The 16,198-nt window shown below is 34.2% G+C and overlaps 1 protein-coding gene and 1 long non-coding RNA gene across 2 annotated transcripts; one reads left to right on the top strand and one right to left on the bottom strand.

Moving 5' to 3' along the window:
- Positions 1-5,918: 5,918 nt before the first annotated feature.
- On the bottom strand, positions 5,919-6,560 carry LOC146918515 (uncharacterized). Its single transcript, XM_085722062.1, has one exon. The coding sequence runs from the start codon at positions 6,558-6,560 to the stop codon at positions 5,919-5,921; it is 642 nt and encodes a 213-aa protein (XP_085578188.1).
- A 6,288-nt stretch (positions 6,561-12,848) lies between these two features.
- LOC146918514 (uncharacterized) lies at positions 12,849-15,313 on the top strand. Its single transcript, XR_015014329.1, has 4 exons — positions 12,849-12,989; positions 13,813-13,869; positions 13,945-14,001; positions 14,862-15,313. It is a non-coding gene; the product is annotated as an uncharacterized LOC146918514 (long non-coding RNA).
- The last annotated feature ends 885 nt before the right edge of the window (positions 15,314-16,198 follow it).

Here is a 16,198-nt window from a genome sequence, read left to right as displayed (position 1 = left end):
TCAGTAGGTTTACTTGGGTCATCCTAATGAAATCCAAAGCTGAAACAAGAAAACATATCACTCATTTTATTGCATTTATTGAAACACAATTTCATACAAAATTAAAATGTCTTCGAAGTGATAATGGTGTTAAGTTTCTCATGCATGACTTTTATTCCAGCAAGGGTATTGTGCATCAAAGAACTTGTGTTGAGACTCCTTAACAAAATGGCACTGTTGAGAGAAAACATCAACATATTTTAAATGTGGCTAGAGCCTTGTTTTTTAAGCACACTTACCAAAAACTTTTTGGAATTTTGCTGTTCAACATTTTGTGCATCTCATTAACAGAACCACTACTCCTCTTTTAAATAATAAAACTCCATATGAATTACTTTATAAACAACCACCCACATTTTTGCATCTTAAGGTTTTTGGTTGTCTGTGCTATGCATCCACTTTGCATGCTCACCGCACTAAATTTGATCATAGAGCTAGAAAAACAGCTTTTCTTGGTTACAAAGAGGGTGTAAAGGGCTATATTTTGTATGATTTGCAATCTCATCAAATGATCATTTCTAGGAACGTTATTTTCTTTGAGGATGACTTTCCTTTTCATATTTCTTCTTCTACTAACCCTATTGATCCTAATACTACTTCTGCAAATGATATCCCACATGTCTTTCTTGATACTAATGTTACACCTTTAGATTCTTTAGAACCCACACCATTAGAACCTGTTATTGTTCCCCCTTCTCCCATTGAACCCGAAATTACACATTCAGACAATCATGTCCCAAACATAACTGAACCTAATCCTGGACTTCCACTTAGGCATTCAACGAGAATCACGACTAGGCCCAGTTACTTGAATGACTATCATTGTTCATTGGCTAGTTTCTCCAATCTCTCCTCAGGTGATGTTCCTTCCACTCCTTATCCTTTATCTTCTGTCTTATCTTATCAAAATTGTTTTCCTGCATATAAAAACTTTTGTTTGGCAGTTACTATACACACTGAACCCAAAACTTTTTTACAAGCTTCTAAACATGACTGTTGGCAGAAAGCTATGAAGGCTGAACTTGATGCTTTGGCCTTGAATAATACATGGTCCATTGTAGATCTTCCTAATGGTAAAACTCCCATTGGTTGTAAGTGGGTCTATAAAATTAAATATCATGCTGATGGTTCTACTGAAAGGCACAAGGCTAGACTTGTTGCCAAGGGCTACACCCAGCTTGAAGGTGTAGATTATTTTGAAACTTTCAGCCCTGTTGCTAAATTGACTACGATTAGAGTTCTCTTAGCAATTGCTGCTGCCAAAGGTTGGTTTTTGGAACAACTAGATGTGAACAACGCTTTTTTACATGGGGATTTAAGTGAAGAAGTCTACATGACACTTCCTCCTGGATTATCTTCTTCTACCTCAGATTTATCCAACAAAGTTTGTCGATTACATAAGTCATTATATGGCCTTAAGCAAGCTAGTAGGTAATGGAATCACAAACTTACTCACACCTTATTGTCCCTTGGATATAAACAGTCTTCTGCTGATCACTCTCTCTTTATCAAATCCAAAGCTACTTCCTTCACTACTCTTTTAGTATATGTTGATGATATTGTGCTGGCAGGAAATGACATGTCTGAAATTACCTTTGTTAAATCTGTCTTGGATCAGAAGTTCCGTATCAAAGACCTTGGTGCTCTTAGATTTTTTCTTGGTCTAGAAATTGCTAGATCTAGTCGTGGCATAGTCTTAAATCAAAGGAAATATACATTAGACCTGCTTGATGACAGTGGTCTGCTTGCGGCTAAACCAGCCTCCACTCCTTGTGATCCTATTTTTAAGTTCAGCAACACTGGAAGTGGAGTATTTCCTGATGTAACTGCTTACCCGAGACTTATAGGTAGATTGATATACTTGTCTACTACCAGACCTGGCATAGCTTATACTGTGCAACAACTTAGCCAGTACTTGTCCAAGCCTCTACATTCTCATTTTCAAGCTGCCACTCAAATTCTTAGATATCTCAAGTCTGCTCCTTCCCAAGGACTTTTCTTCCCTGTTGCGAATTCTTTTCAGCTAACTGGATTTACAGATTCTGATTGGGCATGTTGTATTGATACCAGAAAGTCAATCACCGGATATTGTCTTTTTCTTGGTCCTGCCATCATTTCCCGGAAATCCAAGAAGCAAGAAACTGTTTCATCTTCATCTTCTGAAGCTGAATACAGGGCCTTAGCCAAGCTCACAAGGGAAATTCAATGGATTCACTATCTTTTGGCAGATTTACTTGCTCCTATTACTGCTTCTTCAGTTCTTTACTGTGATAATAAATCTGCTATTTACCTTGCACATAACCCCACTTTCCATGAAAGGACCAAGCACACTGAAATTGACTGCCATGTTATACGAGAAAAGATTCAACAAGGAATCATCCGGTTACTACCAGTTCCCTCAGCTTCTCAACTAGCTGATGTCTTCACCAAACCATTACATGCTACCTCTTTCAAGTCTTTTATTTCCAAGTTAGGACTTTGCAATCTACACAGTCCAACTTGAGGGAGGGTATTATCTATATTTGACTAACCATAGTTAGTATAGAGGTTTGACTTTGTTTGTACTTATTACACCTAGTTAATATAGAGGTCTGACTTTGCCTGTACTTATTACTCCTAGTTAGATATAGTTAATCAGTATATAATTGTACATATCTGACTTCATTTTTTAATTCACAGAGTTATCAATGAGAATATAATTTTCCTTCACTCTCTCTCTTTTCCATCATGTGTGTATGTGATGCTAAGAATTTTGTCATTCAAAAAGGTCTAGCAGTGCAACTTATTTTCCGCTTGCCTTCTATTTATGTGTAAGTAATCCTTGATATTTTTAATACATGACTGTATAATTAACATAAAATATTAGGAATATAGATAGGTTCTAATCCAATAATTTTATCGATGTTTTCATAATCTAACTAAACAAATATTGATTATGTAATATTAGCCTTCGTTGATATATTTGAAAAACATAATGAGGTTACACCAGTTGAAACATGAGAATTATTTAAAAAAAAATATTGAAGCATGAGAATATCTTTTTCCACCATCGACTCCTCCCATGCACCCTCCAAAATCTTCATTTTGCCTTACTCAAATTCTATAATCAGAAGTATTTTTTTTTTTAGCTATTTCGAATTATAGAATCTAAATTTGCCCATAACACCAAAATGAAAAACTCAACCAAACAACAATGTTGTAATTTGAATGTATTTGGAAATTGCGTAGATGCTTGTTTGCTTGTGAGGAAGAACAGTTGGGGAGCTTAGTTTATTGGTAACTTCTACTATTTTACCACTTGTGAATTTTCACCAAAAAAAAAAAAAAAAAAAAGAAGACAACTTTTCATTAATGATTTAAAATTGTGGCAATATTATTTTTATTTGAAATAACAATTTTCCAATTTATTTTTATAAAATACATAAAGACGGTGTGTATAAATATACTTGTTCAATAGAAGTGCTATCTAGACTCTTCTTAACACTCACTCTTATATTAGGAGAAATCAATGTAGGTCTTTCATTTTAAAAATGAAACCCTATAAAGTGATACGACTTACGTTGATTTCATCCAATAAAAAAATAAATGTTAAAAGAGAGTGTTACTACTCACTTATATTCAAACATATTGAAAAATTGTAATGATAAATATCAATCTATCCTAGGGAAGGCAATGGGTACCCAATGGATAGGGTACCATAGTACCCATCCCCATACCCGCGTTTGTAAACAATACCCGTATCCGGGTCCGTACCCTCGTGGGCAACAACTTTAGTGCCCTTCCCCCATACCCTATGGGCACCTAAGTGCTCATACCCGCACCCATTACCCGCACTTTAACTATGAAAAGACAATAAAAAACATCACAATTGAAATAAAACTATGATAATTTTTTTTAAATCAACTCATAAAATAGTACGAATCGTAGTATTTAGCCAAAAAGCAAAGAAAGGCAGGCAACGGCAGAGATTTAACGCAGCAGGAGGGGTATGGTTACTGTATTAAGTTGTTTTAGGTTTAGGTTTAGGCTTAAATAGTTAAATAAATAAATTAATTGTACACAAAAAATAAATAAATTATTTATCATATTATATAAATACATATATGCGGGTTGCGGGGTTGGGTAGTACGGTGTCCATACCCGTGCTCATACCCATTCAAACTACGGATAACTACCCATACCCAAGCCCATACCCATTAAAGCGGGATTTTACCCTACCCATAGCTGATATTTTTTGCGGGTGCCCATAGGGTATGGGTCCAATTGCCATCCCTAATCTATCCAATATTATTGCAACACCATTTCCCCGTCTCTAGTGAACACTTTCCTACTTGGATGCCCTTTGACGTTTTACAATATTCGAAGCAATAATCTGAATCAACTGTACATGGTCCTATATCAAAGCAAAGGTCATGGATTTTTCACAACAGCTTTTGCTACATGCAATAAAACACATTTAGAAATATTTGGAATTTCAAGCATATTATATAAGTTTTGATCAAATCTACTTTACCATCATCCACTAATTTTGAGATGCTTCTGCTTAAGACATCTTCTGCTAGACAAAATAAGAGAGAGGACAGTGGATCTCCCTGTCTCACTCCTCTATTACAGTGGAAGTAGCCATGCTGGCTACCATTAATGCTAATTGAAAGTGTTGCTGAATTAAGAATAACCTCTATCCATTTGCAAAATTTATCATTGAATCCAAAGCATTTGAGGACTGTTAGAAGAAACTGCCAATCTAAAGTATCAAATGCCTTAGAGATGTCAATCTTTAAGGCTAAATTTCCCCCAAATGACTTCTTGTGGGGAAGATTTGCAGCTTCAGAAGCTAAACAGATGCAATCCTTGATGTTTCTTCCTTGTATGAAGCCTCTCTGCTCAGTTGAAACTATATGTGGCATGATTGTTGCTAATCTGTCAGCTAAAACTTTAGAAATTATTTTGAACTTGAAGTTGGCCATTGCAATTGGTCTATATTGATCTACTGTGTCTGAATTGTTGGTTTTTGGAATTAGAATCAGTGTGTTTGCATTGAAGTTTGGAAGAAGCCAGCTTGTGGTAAAAAACTCAGTAACTGCATTGATGACATCAATTGAGACTATGTCCCAATAAGTTTGAAAGAAATAGGCTCCAAAGCCATCTGGACCTGGTGCCCCATCAGTGTTTAGACCAAAGACTGCATTCTTTATTTCCAAATGAGATGGTAACATAGTCAGCATTGTATTTACACTATCATCCACCAAGTTAGGAATAGCTTCCTGCACAAGTAACTGGTCCTGCAAAACAACAGAGTTAGTACCAAACAAATTTTTATAATATTGAACCACATGATCTGAAATTTGTTCTGGATCTGTGACTAAAGTATCATGAATTCTGAGAGAAGAGATGAGCTTATTGGCATTCTTGATCTTTGTGAGTCTATGGAAGTATGCAGTGTTTCTGTCTCCCTCCACATGCCAGTTAATTTTTGCCTTTTCTTGCCAAAACCACTCCTGTTTTTTCAATTCAATTTCTAACTTCAACTGGGCCTCTTTTTCTTGGTTCATCAATTCATCAGTATGTCCATTTTGTTGGATAGTGTGTTAGATTGCAGCAACTTTACTTTCAGCATCTTCCACTAGAAAATGAACATTTCCAAAAGTGGAATTGTTCCAATCTCTTAAGGTGTTCTTCAGTAATTTAAGTTTCTTGTTTAAAACATACATAGGGCAACCAATGACTCTATTGTTCCAACAAGAAGAGATGACTTCTTTACAGCTATCATGAAGAGACCACATCTTCATAAATCTAAATTGAGACTTGAAAGTGCAATCAGAAAATTGAAAATCAAGAAGTAAAGGATAATGGTCTGAATTGGTTCTAAGGAGAGTGGATCAAGACAGGGATGTGCAAAAATCTAACCAAGCATGATTGGAAATAGCCCTATCAAGTCTTCTTTCAGTGTAAAATCTGCCACCTCTTCTATTTTCCCAAGTGAAACTGGCTCCTCTAGTAGGTAAATGAAATAAATCATTAAGATTGGACCACTGTTGAAAATCATTCATAGGTAATCTTGCTGGAGCAAGCCTACCTCTATGCTCATTGGCTTCTAGGATGGTGTTAAAGTCTCCTATAAGACAAAAGGGAAGGTTAAGTTGGTTGAAAAGGTTTGTAAGATCATTCCATAAGGTTCTTCTTTTGATATAGCAGGTAGAAGCATAGATTGCAGCCATACCAAAAGTTTTATTATGTTCAGTAATAGTAAAAGCAACATACTGGTCAGAGAGGGAAATTACTGTGGGGTTTAAATGAGTAGAACAGATACACCAAAGGTTAGGGTTCAAGTTATCTCTATGGTTCACAGAAAACAATTTTAAACCTAACCTGTTAAGCCATCTGCTAGGGAATTTATCATAAGACATCCAAGGTTCAGCAATAAACACCAACTCAGGCTTATTGACTTTAATCAATCTCATAAGAGCTAATTTAGAGGGGGAATTAGCCAAACCCCTAATATTCCAGAAGAGTGTCTTCATTTAGAAGGTTTGGTTTGACAAACCTTTGATCTGGTTATTGGAATATTAGATGAAGCTCTTTTCTTTTTTGGAGATTTCTTCTTGTTTTGCACTATATGGAAGCCATCAGAAGCGCCAGCCTCATCCTGCTCCAAGTCTTGAAGTAACCTCTTCTCAGCAGGTTCCTCTTCAGCCATATTGGCCCAAGATGCTTTCAAAAACTCCATATCTTTTTGAACTCTAGTAGGGGTGATCTGTTGCTGAAACTGAGATTCCTCACCTTCTGAGCTTTCTTCTTCATCAACAAATTGAGTAGCATCCACAAAGGCTGAATCTTCATGACTTGTATCATCCACTTCAACAGTGAAGTTATCATTGTTTCTATTGCTTCTAGCTATCACCACTTCATGATGATTTTCTGCTTCCTCTTCACTATCATTCTCTAAAGCTGCAAAGCTATTATGCTGTTCCAAATCATATCTATGTGCTATGTCTTCATTGTTATCTCTGTTTTGTGACTGTATCAATTCAACTTCAATCACTGCATTGGCCATCTGCCCCTGACTATTGCTTAAGTTCCCATTCAAATCAGCTTCAGGTTCAACTGAAAGACTGTCTTTGTTTCCTCCATTCTCAATGCCCTGCTGCAGATTACCATTTTTCTTCTGGGCATAAACTTTTGCTTTGGTTCCTCTTGTTATAGGGTTGCTTCTCTTCTCATTTTCAGGCATCCTTTCATCAGCAGCATTTAACTTCTTGTAGTTATTCATAGAATGTCCCACCATATTATAATGATTGCAAAATTGTGGTAAATTCTCATAGTCCAGTTCCACGAAAAAAGCATAACCCTTCCTTTCAACTAGGACTTGATAATTTAGGGTTTGTGAGATGTCTAGATCAAAAAGGACCCTAACATACTGGCCAAAAGTTCTTTCAAACATAGGTTTGAAAGCTATGGCATCTATGGTGATGGGAGAGCCAATACTACTGGCAATAGCTGTAATGATCTTTGGTCTCCAATACTCCTGCGCCAAACCATAGATACGGACCCAAACTTGTGCAGAAGTGGTTTTTTGTGAGTTAGGGCTAAAATCATTTTGCCATGCAAAAAGCTTCAGGAATCCTGGGTTCAGGTTCCAAGAGGCCACTGACCTAACCCTCCTGACATCCTCAACAGATGAAAAGGAGAATTCGTAGTAACCTTTACCAATAGAAGTCACTCCCCATCTTGAAAGATCTTTCCACATCGAAGCAAGCTTGTTTTTCAAACCCAGTGCAGTCAGCGGAGTAGAACCCTTAGGCCAAATGATTCTCCCATGCAAGTTGTGTTTGCAGCCATTAAGACCGGCTAAGTATTCATCTTCTGGAATTTCGATGGCTAAATTTCCTCCTTTAACACAGGGTTGGGGTAGTTGAGATTCTGGAACAGTACAAACATTGTTAAGGGCTTGTGCAAAGGTTTTAGTTGATTTAGATAAGGGTTTAGGTTGGATTACGGCTGGATCAGTGTAGTCTAAGAAGGACCAAGGGATGTTGAAGGGTTGCATGATGGATCGGGTGAAGGAAAAAGATGATCGGTGATGGCGGTGGGGAAGATTACTGTTGAAGAAAGGTTAGTAGGTGGCGGGTGAATAGTGAAAAGTTGATCTCCAGAGCCTCTCTCTCCTCTCTCTAGAATTCATTTTTCTCAAAATAAAAAAAAAAAAAAAAAAAGAAAGAAAGAAAAAATTATCATTAGTGCTACCGTTATTGATAATATTTTTTATTATAAATATTTATTAAAAACTACCAGTAAAATTAAAACAAATAAATAAATAAAAGAAAGAAAAAAATTGCGTGTAATTAAAATTTTGAAAAAATATTCACGTACATTTGCATGTGGAATATAATAGTGAAAAACAGTAAAGATGAAAGAGACATTTTTGCTATTTAGTTTTCTTATAACAAGATCCATCACCAATATTGTTCTCACCTTCCACTTTTTGGTTCTAAACAAGAGATAGAGAATTACTATTTTGTAAAGTTTTTACACATAAACTTCCCTTCTCATATTGTACACACATGAATGATTATTTTTTTTAGGGGACACATGAATGATTCTGTAGCAAGATCCTTTAAATTAAAATGAAACACCATTCATATGGAAAACTGGTGGACCATATAATGGAAGTGATCATTGAGAAAGTGTACTGGGTTTGTTTTGTTCCATATACTAGTGGTGCCAAGAAATTGATGAAGTACTGTCACTTTGTAGTACATGACCATAACATACTTTCTCAATTATTGTTTGATATTATTAACTGGTATCGTTGGTTGCGATAGCTCCAAGATATTCTGTGATTTCAGAAACCTGAGTAAACAAAATTCAAAGCACTTAACGAGGAACTAGGAAGGTTTTGAACTTCTTTACAGACACACATGACATGCATTATGGTTATGCTTTCACTCTATAAAACATAGTCTAATAACAATGAACTAGTGTTTAATTTATTTTTTCAATAGGAAAATGTTTGGTGTACATCTATATGTGTGTTTACACATTGAAAGAAAGAGAAAACGGGAGTAACGTGATAAATGTAATGTGTTGGTTATGTGATAAGAAGAGGGAGATAAAAGATAAAATGAGGTGTTGAATATACGTATGAAATTTAGAGGTGTTGAAGTATCATTGTTGTTTTCTTCGGTTTACGCGAAGAAGCAAGCAGCATTAGTAAAGATTACTAATCTCAACTAGGTTGACACCACCGACTAAAACTGACAAACCACAAGCAAAATCGAAACATGGAAATAGTAGGGTTATGAATAGGCAGCAAAATTTGGAAAACCTAGCGTGGCATGTGTTTTCAATATTATACCTATACAGGTAAAGTGTGTTAGAATTTTGAGAGCACAACTTGAGTTCAATTGTACAAGTGAAAAATGAATCACATATAAGTTCTAGCACTATAAGGATGAGAACATAAGAATAGCAACATGCAATTCTTGAAAGCAAAATACAAGAAATGGTGCAGTTCTAATACTAAAATCACATAGAGAAACCACAACAAAACTGATATTATAACATATCATGAAAGTATGAAACAATAGAGACTTTACTGCAGCACCACTTTGTAACTGAAGTAAATGGACCTTCAGTTGTTGGATAATATGTAAATATTACTTTGCTATTATTATTGTTAATTAGCCTTGTATTTCTAAGAATTTTTGCTTTTGTTATTGTTACTTAGCAGAGCCGTTCTTGGGGGGTGCAAACAGCTCTAAGGAGCTGGGCCTCCAAATTTTAGGGGTCCAATTTTTTATTTTTATTTTTTATATATATAATGCATGAAAAATACGCATATATGTTGGAAGCATCCTAATATTTTCATAATTGAAGACGTGGCCGAGCGGTAGAATTTGGTTGTGGTTGTGCTTTCAACTCCCATCATAAAATTCCTCCCATCATGTCCATTTTCTTATAATTTTTCGTCCATACTTAACTATAAAATAACAAAACTCTTATTTTATTGAAACTTTGAGAGTGTGTTTGGATAAGAAAATTTGTGATGTAATATATGATTTTGTAAGGAAATTCAAATTATTCAATATAAATTATTTTATTTGGATAATAAATTTGGAAAATGTTCAAATGAAGTGATATTCTGAGGTATCCTGTTAAAGTTAAATTTAGGGAATTTTAAATATTACCTAAAAACTAACAATTTTAAATTCTTTCTTTAGCTTATAAAATAAATGAATGAAGAAATATTTTCTACAATTTTCTCATTAATTGGAAGGAATAAAAAACATTTTTCTTAAATTGCAAATTTGTCCTTATACGCTTCAAATTTTGTCGATTAGTCCCTATAAATTTTCCAATTTTGCAAAGCGGTTCCTCTTAATTTTAAAATTTTCAAAATTGGCATCTCCCAACTTTCCCAAAATTTCAAATTTGGCACAGAATTTTAGAAGTTTTCATTTTGAACATCTTTTCTTTACATAGTTATATTTTTACCCAAAACTTTTGAATTTATAAAAAAATAATTCACCTTAGCTAATATGAGTATATGTGAAGTGAATTCACTTTGGCACAGATTACTCTATCCAAACAAAAAAAGTTATAAATGAAGTGAATTCAATTGAAACATTTGAATTACTTTTAATTTAAATTACCTAGAGTTTTCAATTTCTTCATCCAAATACATCGTAAGATATTTACTTTACTTTGTTTTCCTTTCTCTTCTGTTCTATATATCATCACCTTGGCTAATATGATATCTCAAAACAACGTTTGATTTTGGATAACTTTAGAATGATCTTTAAGTTATGCCTGAATTATACTTATGGTATACACTACAAGAAATCTTGCATATTGCCAGGGAACAATGCCAGGAGCAAGTAGTCCTGGCAAATTTGCCAGGAGCTATGCCAGGGAAAACTCCTGGCAAATTTGCCAGGGGCAACCCCTCACAAATGTCGTGGCAAAATGTCTTGATCAGAAAAGATTCTTGTGTGGTCAGGAAAAGCAGGACGGTACAACACTTTGCCAGGGGTTGTGCCACAAAAAACCCCTGGCAAATTGCTAAGCCTGCAAATTTGTCAGCACAGCCTGCAAAGGCTACGTGAATAGCCATTATTGTAGGGCTGAAATGAGTTGACTAGAGCTCTGTGGCGGTTTGCCAGGGGCAAGACCCTCGGATAACCCCTGACAAATTGCATCTATACAATCATTTAGAGAATCGTTCCATTTCATTTCGGTCACAACACTTAGAGGAAAAAATTTCTCTTCTTAACAGAGAACATAAACCACCAAAAATTACTCTCCACAAAACACTCTTCAACAACACTAATTTCTTTCACTTTGGTAAATTACTACACTTACATTTTTATGCTTCTATTTTATTTTCTTATATTGGCATATAATTTTATATATGTTGTTGTATTTAATAATAAATATGCATGTTTTTTTTTTTTTGTGAAACTAAGTATTAATGCATGTTGAATATATGTTTGTTTTTGTCTAGATCATCTCTTGAATATATGTTTTTTTTAAATGTATGTTGAATATGTGTTTTTTTATTAGATCTATTAGTTTTTTTATTAGATCTATTAGTTTCTTTTTATTTGATATATATGTTAAAACAAAAGAAAAACCAGAATCGAATTTTTTTTTTTTATAAAAAATGTTTTTATTATTTAATACCGTATTTTTTAAAGTTTAATTAAAAAATATGTTATTTATTAAATTTTTTAATTTATTGGTGTAATAAGTATTAAACTGATGTTATTATAAGTAAATAGAATTAAAAAATTAATTTAAATGAATAAGTATAAAACTGATTTTATTATAAGTAATTAGAATTTAAAAAATAATTTAAATGAATAAGTATAAAACTGATTTTATTATAAGTAATTAGAATTAAAAAAATAACTTAAATGAAAAAGTATAAAAAGTGTTTATTGAACGTGGATGACAACGAGCAATTCAACGATGAACAATTCAACATGATGAATGATATGGTCGCTGATGCTTTATGGCGTGATCAAACATGTTTAAGAGTTATTTTACAATCAGGATAAAGTGGTGTTATTTTATTGTGACTGGTTTGATCCCTCGCCTAGGTGGACAAAAATGAACAAAATAAGCCACAATGTTGACATTCGAGTGGACAAATAGTATAATGTGTATGATCCGTTTATCATGGCACATAATGTTAGGCAGGTGTACTATGTTCCTTATCCCCCAACGCAACCACGCAAACGAGGGTGGTCGGTTGCAATCAAAACAAAACCAAGGGGTCGCATTGAGACTGAAGATCCAACTGATGAAGTTGAGCAAATTGATGAAATTTCAAATGTTAATGAGTTAATTGAAGTTGAGCCGGTCACAGGTTGGCGTGATGCACAAGTTGAAGGGGATCATGTTGATTCAGCTGTTTTGTTAGCTCCTAATGAAGATGAAAATGACGAGGATGATGTTGGTTTGGAAGAGCCTAATATTGAAGGGGGTCTGGATGAAGGGGATCAAGTCAATGAAAGTGTTTTTGGATTATAATTAATGTATTGTTGTATTATTATAATTGGTGTATTGTTGACTTAGTTTTATATTATTCTAATTGCAATGATATTATTTTTAATATGAATGAATATGTGCGTTGTTTAATTCATAGTAGTTAATAGCGGCCAATAACGGCGCAACGTTACGTAGCGGTTTATAACCGCTATTGCATTTTAAGTGAAAATACAAGGTTGTCCTTGGGTTTAAGAAAAAAACAAGGGTATTTTTGACATTTTCATCAAACCATAAAATCCCTAAAAGCTTCACCGTTTCTCTTCCTTCCTTCATTCTTCATTCTTACCAGCGGCGCCTTCCTTAAGCTTTTCTCTTCCTTCCTTCACTCTCTCAAGAGCGCTGCTTCCTTCTTTCACCGTCAAACGCCGTCGTTGTTCCTCACCGCCGCCGTTCATCAGGTTTGTCACTTATTGACCTCGTGTTTTCTCTCTTTCCGAAATGTTCTCTAGATCTGTAACTTCTTGAACCCTTTCAATGTGATGCTTATTTTAATTTGTTCATAGATCTGTAATGAGTAGCTTCTTTCAATGTTATGCTTATTTTCTCGAACCCTTTCAATGTGTAACTTCTTTAGATCTGCAATCTTCTTTATCCTGATGAAAATGTGATGCTTATTTTGTAACTTCTGTAACTCGTCACCGCCGCTGTCGTTCCTTGTTCACTGTGATGCTTATTTTGTTCATGATTTCTCAATTGCTTTATTTTGTAACTTTTGTAATGTTCCTCGTTTACTGTAATGTTTACTCTTACTGTTATCTCAATTGCTTTTTTGCCCTAAAACTGTGATCTTGAATTAGTGACAATAAGATGGTACTGTGATCTTAGTTTTTTGCCCTAAATTTTTTTTTTCTGTATAAGTTTTTCTGTACAAAATGTGCATGATTCTGTTTAGAGATTATTGTTGTTTTTCTATTTTGGACTGCAGTAGTTGAACATTGTGATGATTCTGTTTCGCTAGTAGTAATCTTCATTATTTATCAATATAACTAGCTTGAATCTATCTTTTGACTTACAACAGTAAAATATTGTGCAAGTTATGTCTTGAGATCAATGCTTTACACCCATATCTTCACACCCATGTCTTGAGATCAATGCTTTACTTTTGGGGATTTACATTTATTATTTTAATTTCAAAGCTGAACTTGATTTAGGCTATTTTAACATCTGATTTTAGTTATACGATTTGTTGAAGCTACATAATGACATGAAATTGCATTTTAGGTTAATCAAGTGAACTTGAGAAAATTCCGAGCGTTGTCGTCGCAGTCGCAGTAGCAGGTAACAGCTTTTTAACATCTGATCTTAGTTATACGATTTGTTGAAGCTACATAATGACATGAAATTGCATTTTAGGTTAATCAAGTGAACTTGAGAAAATTTCGAGCGTTGTCGTCGCAGTCGCAGTAGCAGGTAACAGCTTCTCACATTTGAAGTATCTTTGCTGCTTTTGGTTGCTCTCTTCCTGCTTATGTGGATGGTCATGTGAAATCTAGCATTAACGACATATAATATTTTATTTTGATTCGGTTGATTATCATTAGCATTTATATCTGTGGCTATTTTGATTCGGTTGTTATGTTCATATTGTTGTTATGGTTTTCAAGTATCACTTTTAAAATGAGATTTTTGTTTTTTCTTGTTGTGCTTTCAACTGTAAAGTAGTCAATCAATTCAGAGAAAGTAGTCAATCAGTATAAGTGGCTGCATTTCAACCATTATATTAATTTAGCAACCAAGAGATAATACTCTTAGTTCTAAGATTAACCCAACAACCAAAATGTGATTTCAAGGTTACATAGATAATAGAGAATCCAAGTTTTATCAATCATATTAGTTTCTCAACTATCAGAATTATGCTCATAGTCCTAATCCTAAATGAGTATTTTGAGTCAAATTAGTCCTCAAACTCAAGTCAAGTATTGAAAGTGAAATGAGTCCTCAAGTCAGTCCTCAAAATCATGTTAGTTTTTAATTCAATTTAGTCGAGATAAGCTCAAGTTAGTTAAGATAGAAAGTGGTTAAAAAAGTTTGATTTTGAAGCAAATTTTTGTGTGTATGAAACCTTAATCGTGTTTGATTGCGCTTGTTGATACTAGAATTGTTCCGAATCCTATTTGTTCCAATTGGTATAGGTTTAGGTTCAGTACCCTGCCCTGGATAAGTTTAGTTTTCAGATGATTTTTTTGCCAAGATGTTAGAATTACTATGTTAATTGTGTTATGATGATTTATTGTTTTGATATGATGTTTTTCTTATTGATAAATATCTAGGAATGCCTCCGAAACATAAAGGAAAGAGCAAGGGCAACAACATGAAGCAGTATAGTACACATGTTGTGGACGCAGCAACAGAAGCGGGATTAAACCCCATGCCTGTCAGTTCTAATGCATCTTCTAGCCAGGGATCATCTGCATCCTCCCAGGGTAGTGCAGCTGCTCCTGCTATGACTAAAATCTTCTAGTTCAGTCCCAATGTTGAGCCTTATCCGGTTGATAGAGATGAGGAGGATGATCAAGATGATGAGGAGGAGGATTGAAGTCCCACTGTTATTTTTTTTTTGAAGTCCCACTGTTATGTATGTCTCTTTATCTATTTAATTTCTTGGTCGGTAATATTTGCGGAAGTTTCTTATACTTCCCGGTACAATTTCTACCTATTTGATACTTATGTATGTCATATTTTGCACAATTTTAATTTCAATGCTGCTGGACTTATTATTTTATGTGTGCTATTACTTTAATTTGCATTGTTAACTTCTTTTTCTAAACCAATTAAATTAAAATAACATTTTAAAAATGTTTTTTTAAATAATTTTTATTATTAAATCAATTTTTAAAAAAGAAATAAAAAACAATTTAAAAACGTTTAGTTTAAATATTTTCATAATTAAATTTAATTTATTTTCGAAAATAAAATTTAAATTCTTTTTTAAAATTATTTTAAATATTAAATTTAAATATTATTATTTTTTAAACGAATAAAAAACGTTTTTTTAAAAATTAAACGAACACAATTTGCCAGGGGTTAACCCCTGGCAAAGTCCCTGTCATGTTTTGAAAAAGACTGATGTGATGCTGACACATCTGCAAAAGCCTGCGTTGAGTAGACAATGCGGCAGAGAAGTCTGCAATTGTGCAGATACATTTTGCCAGGGGTTGTGCCAGGGGCTGTGCCAGGAGCGCATTTGCCAGGAGCTAAAGCCCTGGCAGGGTCATTTGCGATGAGCGGATTTGCTAGGTATTCTGCCCCTGGCAAAACTCCTGGCAAACGTCCATTTGCCAGGGCTTTCTGCAGTTTGCCAGGGCTTCCGCCCCTGGCAAAATGCAAGATTTCTTGTAGTGGTAATGCCTGATATACATTATATTATAGTGTATACTATAGTGATCTTTAGACTAATATCTTGAGTCAGATATAACCATCATAGATACCTTAAATATATGGTTTACAATGTTCATTTAAAAATAATTTACAATAACATAAAATACAGGGGTGACAAAAAAGACAAAAAAAATGCATAACAGTATTTTCTAAAAGTGTTTAAAGGCCTATTTAAATAAACAACTTGTTTGCATCTTATAGCACATACGCTTAACATTATATGCACTTA

This window comes from Medicago sativa, chromosome 6 (genome assembly GCF_051527215.1).
Source record: "Medicago sativa cultivar Bolivia chromosome 6, Bolivia_mono, whole genome shotgun sequence".
Classification (NCBI taxonomy): Eukaryota; Viridiplantae; Streptophyta; class Magnoliopsida; order Fabales; family Fabaceae; genus Medicago; species Medicago sativa.
This window is presented reverse-complemented; position numbering and strand designations above follow the sequence as displayed.